Below are 10,440 nucleotides of genomic sequence, written 5' to 3'. Positions count from 1 at the left end.
TTCCCCAGGCAGCCGAACCCCTCAGAGCCCGCAGAGCCCTCACAACGCTTTTCCCCGCCAGGGCTGCAGCTTCACTCCCGCCTTCCTGCGGCCTCAGCGGCTCCTCCCAGGAAGTCCCAGCCGCAGATGAAGCCTTTGGAGCAGAGAAAGCGGAATGTGTGCCAGGGCAGCCTGGGCGGCTGTGCCAGCCTTTGCCGCCTAAAGCAGCGCGGCCCAGCTCGATGTAAGTTGTTTTTTGTCCCCGCTGTCCCTCTGGCAGCTGCTTTGTCCCCCAGTGTCAGCTCCTGCTGGCGCTGCTGCTGCTGCTCTCGCCCTGCACTCGCCTTGGTGCTGCGCTCCTCCTGGGGCACATCCAGGGACAGCCGCGTCCCCAAAGCCTCCCGGGTGCACCCCCGAGCTGCCAAGGCGGGGATCGAAGAGCACCGGGATGGAGGAGGCGGCTGGGACCCGCGGGCTGGAGGTGGTGAGTGACCAGCCCCCGAGGTGACCTTCCCGGCTGTCACCTCCCGAGTCCTGTGCTCAGCCCAGTGCACCCTCCCAGAGTCAGCGGTGGTGACCCGGGTGCTGCCCTCAGTCCAGTGCACAGCTCTGACACAGCTCTGTGTTTGCTGCTATCTGATAAAGCCTTTTTTACAGCCACACTTGGATTCTGTCCCTTGCAGGGTAGGTCTCCTCATTCCAGGACTCCTTTGCTTTGCACCCCAAAGCAGTGTCCCCCCACATCTCAGTGTCATGTAAGCACAAGGTGGAGATTTTACAGTCATAATCAATATGATGCTCTGGCTTCCAATTTTTCCATAAATTGTGCTATTTTTTTCCCACTTGGCAAAGAGATGTGAAACCCCACTGGTCTCAGCTGGCAGCTGCTTCACACTTTTTTTTAGAAATAACAAAAAATGCATACACTGGGGACTCACATCCTGCATGTAAGGATGGAAAGTGCCCTTAGGAGTATTGAGAGCTTACCTGTAGGCTGGTCAGCTTCAAATCTGTTTTAATTAATTTATTGGCAGATGGGTAAATTAATTCATGGCTGGTCATAATAAAGGTGCATACATCCTCCAGCCTCATTGCTTTTATCTCAAGTACCTAACAAAACATTCACTTATTTTTGCTTAAATATTGCATGTTTAAGTAATGCTGTGGAATAGTTGAAGGAACCTGAGGTGAAAGAGCCTGAGGTGAAGGTTCTGCATTTTACACACAGATATCAATTTGTTTGGGGCCTTGAAGGAAAGATATTCACCAAAATCACTTTAGAGATAGAAGGTGTTTCATTCCTGTTAATTGGAACAAAACTTGTAACTAAACCAGAGCTGCAGGAGCTGAGAGGCCGGAGATTTCTGAGTGGGCCAGGAAGGTGAAAGTGTTGCAAGGGAGGAAGGGCAGAGGCAGGAGTTACCTGGGCTCAGTGACACTGGATGGGAGGATGCCCTCTCACTGTGTCCATACCACTCCCATCGGTGCAGAGGAGAGCAGGGGAAGCCTGGACTGGAAGAGAGGAGGCAGAAGGCAGAAGTCATGGTTGCCCTTGTGCTCCTGATCCTGTGTGTCACATGCACAAAGTACAGCCCCAGCACTGGGGACATTGCAGTGATGACACACAAAGCAGCTTGCTCTGCCTCTTCCTCTCTGTGGCAGAACAACCTTTGGGTCTGGGCCTGCCTGATCCCAGGTACAGGTGTGCTTTAACCCTGTGCAGCAATTGTCTGAGCCCTGTCCTTTGTCTGGGAATTGCAGGTGTGTGCCTGCAGGAGTGAGAGAGCCGGAGCTGTGGCATGCTCAGGAGAGCGGGACCGTCCCTGCGCCACTTCTTGCTGCAGAGGAACATCAGTGCTGGACACAGCTCGTGCTCCAGAGAGGTATGCAATGCCCAGGGGTGCTGTTCCTGCCTGGCAGCCTGCCCAGGGCAGCTCAGAGCAGACAGAACACATCAGGAAAAGCCACTCTGGTGCAATTTCCTCTTTATCTGCTTATTTCCAGGGAGCATTTAAAGGATCCTCATAAGTAAGGGGATATCCTTCATAGAGGAGTTCTGGGGTTGCTTCATCTGATGGTCTCTACCTCAGAGAGCCTCTTGGCTTGCAAAGTACTTGGAAAATACCAGCATCCCACTCAGAGATCCCAACATGCAGAGCAAGGCAGTCACACACAGCAGAGAGCCACTGGTGGAAAATTATGGATGCCAAGTCTTCTGCACTGGCACCCAGCTCTCCTGTGTGGCTGCCAGGCAAACTGTCCCTTCTGTCTGGGGACAGAACAGGCTGAAACAGATTTGAGGGTTGCATGGTCCTGAGCCTGTGTTGCTCTCTGTGGCAGCATCACACACAGGCTGGGATAGGATGGGATGGAGGGGATATCAGAAAAAAACCCCAGTATTTATTTATCCTCCTGAACAGACAAGGCCTTTCCTCAGAACTGGGAATTTCAAGGCTTAAGGCACCTTGTTCCCTCTGATCCCCATCACACTTGGTCATCTTTTAAATTCTCTGACCTGTGGCCTTCAGCAGCCCCACTTTGCAAGAATAGCATTGGAGCTGTTAATATTTTACCTCCAGCTATCTTTTACTTCCCAAGCCATAAATCCTTCTGCTCCCACCCAAATCAAACTCAGGCACCAGGTCTTGTGACTGTAACAGCCACCAGCTTGTGCAGAAGGAGCAGAGCTGAGGGAGAGAGGAGAGGAGAGGAGAGGAGAGGAGAGGAGAGGAGAGGAGAGGAGAGGAGAGGAGAGGAGAGGAGAGGAGAGGAGAGGAGAGGAGAGGAGAGGAGAGGAGAGGAGAGGAGAGGAGAGGAGAGGAGAGGAGAGGAGAGGAGAGGAGAGGAGAGGAGAGGAGAGGAGAGGAGAGGAGAGGAGAGGAGAGGAGAGGAGAGGAGAGGAGAGGAGAGGAGAGGAGAGGAGAGGAGAGGAGAGGAGAGGAGAGGAGAGGAGGGGCTGCCATGGATTCAGTGACTTCTGCTTGTCATTGGCTGCCTGCCTGGCACCAGGGTGGAGCAGAGTCCACCTGGTGCCCTCTGAAACACAGAGCTCCTTGGCTGGGTGTTTGCAAAGATCTCCAGTAAGGGTTGGAGCTGTATCAAAATCCAAGGACCTCAGCACAAAGTATCCTTGGGGCACAGCCCAAATTCTGGAGCAGTGCTGGGAAGAGCAGAGGGGAGCAGGTAAGTCCTGTGCAGCTGAGTGTTGGGAGGAGGCTGACCTGGTTCCCTCCACCATCCTGGCACGGCAGAGCACAGACCCCTGCACATCCCCTCACCTCAGCTGCTTTCACATGCCTTCCCTGTGCCAGTCCAAATGTGTTTTATTTGCTGTGGTGACAATGGCTTTCTGCACTCATTGCTTCAGGGCTGCCCTCCTCCTGCCCCCACGCTGGCTCTTTCTGGTGCACTGAGCATCATTTGTCTGCAGTTTCCAGCCCCTTCCCTGTCTGGTGCCTTTTCCCTGCACTGCTGAATTACTGAATTCTGTCTCTGCTGCTTTTCATCATCCTCGTGATGAATTCCCCATAAAGCACATCTAACTTTCTCCCACTGTGCTTATCCACCTGGAAGGAGGGTTTTGCTTTCAGTGTTTCCTGCTGTCTTTCTTTCCACTCCCCTGAGCCATGATGTGCATGGAAATTTCAAACCAGTCACAGCTTGGTACCTCAGTGTGCCTGTACATCACACTGACCTCTGTGCTCTGCTCTCTCTTGCCTGTACCTAATTACTGCTTGGGTTTGACATGAACTTTAAATAGAAAACTGCACATTTTGTAGGATTCAGAGCAAGCCCCCTCACCAAGCACTTCATCAGGACAGAGGAGTATCTACTTCTGCTACTTCGTAGAGCAGCATGGAATAAAATAGTTTGTTTTTCTAGGAAAAGGGGATGTTTCATGGCTTGTAGAGTAAGGAGGTCCTTCCCATGAAGATGGAGAGGTTATGGAAGGTAAAAGCCTGAGGTCTGGGGTCCTTGGCCTGGCTGTTACAGCCTGGCTGAGCTTGACCCCATGACTAATCCAAACAGGGAATGAGGTTTAAGGCATTGCCACCTCCCCAGTGAGTGTACAAAAGCTTCTCTTGTTCATCAATTTTCCCAATTCTTGTTGAAACTTGTAAGTGAAAGCAGAAACCACTGCAACAGTTATTACTGCTCCAAGATCAGTCAGGAGCAGCCATGAAGCAATACTAAGGGCACACCTTCTGGTGGGAAAAAACTTCCCTGGAGAGGCCACAGCTCCTTTGGGGCCTCATGTAAAAGCTTCAAACTCACTTTATTTTTCACTCTCCACAGGCAAAAATGTCGAGGCCGGTGCAAGCTCGGAGGCTGGAGGGAATAGATAAAAATATCTGGTGAGTTAAAAGAATATCTGGTTTACCCAGGTGGTAGATGTGGTTTTAGGCATCCTAAAACCATATTGAAACCACAGCAGCCACACAGCACAGAGCAGAAGTTTCCCTCAGCTGCTTTGCACATGTTCAGGAAGCACATCAGAGCAAGTTTGTCCCAGAAGGCTTTACCATGAGTCAGTGCTGTAGCTGCAGCTCTCACTTCAGCATGTATCAGGTTTTTTGCACCACTGGGCAGGCAGAAGCACCGCCCTCCCTCTGACCCATCCACCCAAACCTGAGCCAAGTGTTTGCTGCAGCCTGGCACCTGCTCCAAGCTCACCCTGGGGCACCACAAGCAGAGGGGCAGGGCAAGGGCTGCTGAAAATGCCATTCCCATCCTGCCAGGCACAATGTGGCATTGGGAAAGTTGTGTGCTGGAAAAAGAGATTTAAATGGTCCTTCCCCAAGGCCCTGCTGTGTCTGGGCTTGAGCTACAAACTGCCAGTGAGCTGGCTCTTGTTTGGTTTGAGATGAGCAGCGAGTTCAGCCCACTTTGCCCTCTGCAGAGGCCTTCACAATGTTTAGGTGCTAAATATTGCAGAGCTGGTATGGGCTTGAAAATCTCCAAATCCCCTCCTGGTCAGTCCAGTGTGATCTGAAACACCACAGGCTTTCAGCTGTGACCACACACTGACCCCAGGGGCTGTTTGCTGGGAGAATGAATGAAAACAGTTCCCCTAGTGCAATAGTTCATCATCCTCGGTTTAATTTCAGCAGGTCTGAAGTGACCTGTGCTGGTCCTGCCTGCCTGTGAGCAGCAGGATGGCTCTGCAGGAGGGACACCAACCCCACTCCTTCCTGAGGGATGCTGTGAGCAGGCCCTGTGCCAGCACACTGCTCACACCCTCTGAAAGTGCTTTTGTTTCCCTTCTCTCCAGGGTGGAGTTTGTAAAACTGGCTACCACCTACTCCAAGGTGAACCTGGGCCAGGGCTTCCCTGACTTCCCTGCACCAGAATTTCTGCGAGAGGCACTGCTGAGAGCCCTCAGCGGGGGGAGCCACATGCTGCACCAGTACACCCGTGCCTTTGTGAGTGACACATCTCCCTGCCAGCACCACCCCTCCGTCCCCACCAGCCCTGGCTGCTTCAGAGCTCAACAGCAAAAAACACGAGGCAAAACACACATCCAGCCTTGACCCACTGTTCCCAGTAACTCTCTGGGATGTTTGAAGCAGCTGGGCTGGAAGATGTCATGGGGTTCTTGGCTTCCCTTCCAAGGGTTCATCCTTGGTTTAGGAATCTTCTGCAGCCCAATTCCCACCCTCCTCTCACCCCACAGGGCCACCCACCTCTGGTGAAGGTCCTGGCCCAGTTTTTCGAGAAGCTGCTTGGACGAGAGCTGGATCCTATGACCAATGTGATGGTGACTGTGGGGGCATACCAGGCCCTGTTCTGCTGCTTCCAGGCTTTAGTGGATGAAGGTGATGAGGTAACCCAAGATAAGGGCTTGTTGCACTGTCAGCCTTCCCCCAGGCTGGTTTTCATTGTCCTTTACCAAAGCAAAACCAGTTTTATTATCCCCATTCTGCAGTACCTGAGCTTCCAAAGAAAGAAATTATTTGCTGCAGGGCACTGTCTCATTTCTGCATAAAGCAAAATAACCCTTTTTGTCCTGAGTGGTGGTGTCCTTCCTGACACTCCCCACAGGCAATGCAGGTTCTCCATTACAGTAATGAGGGATTAAAATGTCCTGTCCCTCCCATTGCTCTCTGCACTCCTCAGGGATGGTCTGAGCAGGACCAGGAGGATGCTGACATGTCCCTTTCTTCCAGGTGATAATCATTGAACCCTTCTTTGACTGCTATGAGCCAATGGTGAAAATGGCTGGTGGGACACCTGTGTTTGTGCCTCTGAGACCGGTGAGTGGCTGGAGAAGGGGAGATCTGCAGCAGTCAGCAAAGAGGTGAGTGGTAAACAAGGTGCAGAGGTAGCAAAGCAAACCAAGATTCCCATGTTCTCTGTAGAATCCTCCAAAAGATGGAAAATTGATGTCTAGTGCAGACTGGCAGCTGGACCCAGCTGAACTGGCTTCTAAATTCAATGAACGGACAAAAGCCATCGTCCTGAACTCGCCCAACAACCCTCTGGGCAAGGTAACACTGCTGCCCCTGCTGGGCCCTGCAGGCTGCCCTGCACACAGGGGATGTGGGTGCTGTGGGAGCACCACATGCTGTGCTCGGTCTCCTGGTGGTTTAAAGCCTTGTCTGAAGGCTTAAAGACAACTGTTAGATCACTGCAGCAGCTCCTGCCCCTCCCTGGCATGGGAGATGGTGCCAGGAGGACACTCACAGCCTGCAGGGGCTCAGAAACGCTCCTGCTGTGCCTCTGCTGCAGGTGTTCAGCCGCGGGGAGCTGGGGCTGATTGCAGAGCTGTGTGTGAAGCACGACGTGCTGTGCATCAGCGACGAGGTGTACGAGTGGCTGGTGTACGACGGGAAGCAGCACATCCGCATCGGTACGGGCTGGGCGGGGCCGCAGGGCAGGGAATGGGCGCTGCACTCGGGCCCTGCAAATCCAGGAGCTGCCTGCATGCACAGCTCTGCTAGGCATGAATCCCCCACTGGGGGTATTTTGAGACATTTCAATCTCAGCCTCCAAACCAGGCCCTAAACAGAAGCTCTGACTTCAGAGCCAGAGGGGACATCTAGAACAAAAAGCTGCTTGGCTCCAGTGAAACTGATTTTTTCCCATGCTTTGTAAAGCCACAGTTTTCTGAGTGTCTCTAGTTCCCAGGAAATCCATTTCAACACAGTTTCAGCCTGTTCTTCCAGCTGGAGGAACATGCCATCACCTTGATGCAGGGTGATGGTGCTTGGCATTTCTGAGAGCCCCTGGGGCTGGGTACATGCCTGTGAAAATGCTTAATTAAAAGGAGATGCTCTTGAGAAACCTGGCTGCCTGTTTGGGATGTGTTTTGAGGCTCATCCAGGTGAAAGAGGTGCAGTGAACACTAAAGATCACCGTGGATTATGGTGACAGAGGGCTCAGCCCAGAGGAGCATGCTGAGCTCTGCCATTCTCTCCTTGCATTGCCAGCCAGCCTGCAGGGGATGTGGGAGCGCACGGTGATCATTGGCAGTGCTGGGAAGACCTTCAGTGCCACGGGATGGAAGGTGAATATCCCCTGTGGCACCTCCTTGTGTCCCCAGCCCTGTCCCTTTGCACTGGGGACACTGCCCACGCTCAGCTTTGAGCCTCAGGGTCTGAAAGCACCATGATAGTTCTGTCTGTAACATACAATGAAGCCAGCACAGGCACAGAAAGGGGAGCCTGGGCAGGCAGCCAGACTCATCATCTTCCTCCTCCTCTCCTGGCTGCAGGTGGGCTGGGTTGTGGGCCCTGACAGGCTGCTGCAGCACCTCCGTACTGTGCACCAGAACTCTGTGTACCACTGTGCCACCATTGCCCAGGTAAGGCAGCTCCCTGAGCCTGGCCCTGCAATGCCCAAGCCCTCAGAGCAGGGGTAAGAGATGGTCCTCTTGCCCACAGCTGACCTGAAAGGCACACACAAGTGATTTGTGGTGCTCTGGAGAGGCTCCTTCCTCTCTCCCTACAGTTGCTCTGTGTCTGGGAGGAAGGGGAGAGTCCAGCCTGCCTGGGTTATATTCCTTATCTTGCATTGACAAATCTAAGGGGCAGTTCAGAGGGGCTGGGGGCAGACAGCTCCCTAATCACCTGTGAATTGCAGGAACTTCAGTTCCCAAGGAAGCCCTGACCATCTTCCACTGGGCACTGGCCCCTCTCTCCTTCCAGGAGGCCGTGGCTCAGGGTTTCCAGAGGGAGCTCACACTCTATGGAAAACCAGAGAGCTACTTTGTCCAGCTGCCCAAGGAGCTGCAGCAGAAGAGAGACTGGCTGGTTCAGAGCCTGGATGGGGTGGGGATGAAACCCATCATCCCAGAGGGCACCTACTTCCTGGTGGCAGACATCTCCCCGTTCAGTGAGTCACCTGCAGTCCTGCCCAGGTGGGCTGGGCGTGGTGCTGCTGCCAGGGACAGGAACCTGCATAAACCATCACCAGAGCAGGGATGGGCTGCATGTTCCTCATCCCAGCTGCAAGGATGTGGGCTTGGGGCTCAGCTGAGGCACCTGGCAGCTGCCCCAGCCTCTGTCCTGCTGTGCTTCTCCTGCAGAATCTGATGTGCCCGATGTCCCCAACTCAGATGAGCCCTACGACTCCAGATTTGCAAAGTGGATGGTCAAGAACAAGGTAAAAGGGTCTGGCCCTTCCTGCTGCCTTTTCCCTGGGTGGGTTTGTGCCCCCCCAAGCACAGCCCCAGAGCAGCACCCTCACTCTGTGTGCTCCCTCTGCCCAGGGCCTTGCTGCCATCCCGCTCTCCGCTTTCTACAGCGAGGCCCACAAGAACAACTACACCAATTTCATCCGGTTCTGCTTTGCAAAGGTGAGATGTGGACAGCACTGAGGAAGGCAAGGTTGGGAGCAATAATCAGGGCTGGTTTAATGAGAGAAATGCCAAGAAGAAATGCAGGATGGGCCGGGCATTGGAGCCCCACCGTGACATCCCAGCTGGAGCAACCTCTCCTGCAGACACACGAGCTGAGCTGGGGGCTGCAGATGTGCCAGGGCCATCCTAAACTTTGTCCCATCAGCATCCTACATCTCTTGGCCAAGGAAGGGACTCTCTAGGTGCCCCTTTAGCTGCACCTGTCTCATACTGAACCTGCAATGCTCCAGAATGAGAACAGGATTTTTGTATCAACAATGGCTGCAGTGAGGGAGAATAGGATTTGGCTGGGAGCCACTGACCAAATGTGTGGTATTTTTTAGGAGGACGCTACACTGAAGGCAGCAAGTGACATATTGCAAAAATGGAAACAGGAGAAAACCAGCTCCTGAATACACTGAGAGAGCCAGGGTCTCCTTGGTCCTCATCTGCCCCTACTGCTCTTCTTCTTCACTTGTCTACAAACTTTGGTATGTTCTTACTTCAGTGCTTTCATCAACATTTTCTGACAGACAAATGGTTAAGTTTTTCCAGGCCCAGGGCCTGGGGGACATTTTCAGTCACTGTGAAATGATTTCAAGAAGTGACACTTTGTGTGCACCGACAGCATTTGACATTTCTTACATGTGAAAACTTTGCTAATCAGTTCTGGGATGCATCCAGCAACACGCAGGGTGAGGATGGCACCTGGGCTCTGTCTCACCACCAAATTCTGAAAAAGTGTTTCAGGACTTACCTTTAAGGCTGTGCTGGAGGGTTAGTGTGCCTTGTCTTGCTCCACATCCCCACTCAGGGCAGCATTTCCATGGGCACTCTCGTTCTCACAGGACTAGACAGCATCACCAGCTGTCAGTAAAGGTGACTCAGGAAGGTGGTGGAGTCACCATCCCTGGAAGAGTTTAAAAAAAGACTGGATGTGGCACTTGGTGCCATGATCTAGTTGAGGTGTTAGAACATGGGTTGGACTCGAAGATCTTAAAGGTCTCTTCCAACTTAGAATTTCTGTGATTCTGTGACTCCCATGATCCTGATGATTACAAACCCAGTGAAATGACATTTCCCATCATAAACTTTTTTCCCACTATTTTTTAATGTGCATCTCTGGGGAAAATGACCACACAATTGGTTTCCCCCAGGAAACAGGCTTTCAGTAGCCTGGCTATTGTCAAACCTTCCAAATTACTCTTGGCACTTTCTCAGGGCTGGGCAGCAAAGCCTTTTCTGGCCTTTGACAAGTGCACACAGTGGCTGGGGAGGATGGTCACTGTGGCCTTGGCTGCTCCTACTGCTGGTGGCCACCACAACCTCCCACCCAGTGAGCTGGTGGGGGAATGAGCAGTTCTGGAGAGGAAATTCTTGCATCAGTGTCGATTTCAGCCTGGATAAGACTGTAAAACATCATCATCAACCACCTGGGAGTTGTGTGCAGCAGACTGTGCAATGAGTGTTTGTAGCAGTTAAATTATTAAAGTGGAATTACTGCAATCATGGAAGAGTGTCTCTGAAATGACTGCAGGGCTGGTGGAGCTCTCCTTGAGAGCTGCCTCATCTCTGCTGGCTCCTGTGTGGTGGCTGCTTGTCCCACTCAGGCTGGTGGGGAG

At 52.7% G+C, this 10,440-nt stretch overlaps 1 protein-coding gene across 3 annotated transcripts; it reads left to right on the top strand.

The window, feature by feature from the left end:
- Positions 1-66: 66 nt before the first annotated feature.
- Positions 67-10,332, top strand: KYAT1 (kynurenine aminotransferase 1). 3 transcript variants are annotated; one of them, XM_014269580.3, is made up of 14 exons: positions 67-223; positions 1,741-1,862; positions 4,276-4,334; positions 5,252-5,402; positions 5,654-5,803; positions 6,147-6,233; positions 6,339-6,467; positions 6,709-6,829; positions 7,410-7,486; positions 7,694-7,783; positions 8,127-8,313; positions 8,507-8,583; positions 8,690-8,776; positions 9,163-10,332. In XM_014269580.3, the coding sequence occupies exons 2-14, from the start codon at positions 1,779-1,781 to the stop codon at positions 9,229-9,231; spliced, it is 1,368 nt and encodes a 455-aa protein (XP_014125055.2). In that variant the 5' UTR covers positions 67-223; positions 1,741-1,778; the 3' UTR covers positions 9,232-10,332. The 3 variants fall into 3 exon arrangements, with proteins under 3 accessions (XP_014125055.2, XP_014125058.2, XP_005490638.2); XM_005490581.4 differs by having other exon boundaries at positions 86-223; positions 1,755-1,862; XM_014269583.3 differs by lacking the exon at positions 8,127-8,313.
- The last annotated feature ends 108 nt before the right edge of the window (positions 10,333-10,440 follow it).

The sequence above is a fragment of the Zonotrichia albicollis genome, chromosome 21 (genome assembly GCF_047830755.1).
Source record: "Zonotrichia albicollis isolate bZonAlb1 chromosome 21, bZonAlb1.hap1, whole genome shotgun sequence".
Lineage (NCBI taxonomy): Eukaryota > Metazoa > Chordata > Aves > Passeriformes > Passerellidae > Zonotrichia > Zonotrichia albicollis.
This window is presented reverse-complemented; position numbering and strand designations above follow the sequence as displayed.

Coding starts and splice junctions, on each gene's coding strand:
- KYAT1 (XM_014269580.3), top strand. CDS start 1,779: ATGCTCAGGAGAGCGGGACCGTCCCTGCGCCACTTCTTGCTGCAGAGG. Junction 6,468..6,708: donor CCAACAACCCTCTGGGCAAG/GTAACACTGCTG, acceptor CCTCTGCTGCAG/GTGTTCAGCCGCGGGGAGCT. Junction 6,830..7,409: donor GAAGCAGCACATCCGCATCG/GTACGGGCTGGG, acceptor TTGCATTGCCAG/CCAGCCTGCAGGGGATGTGG.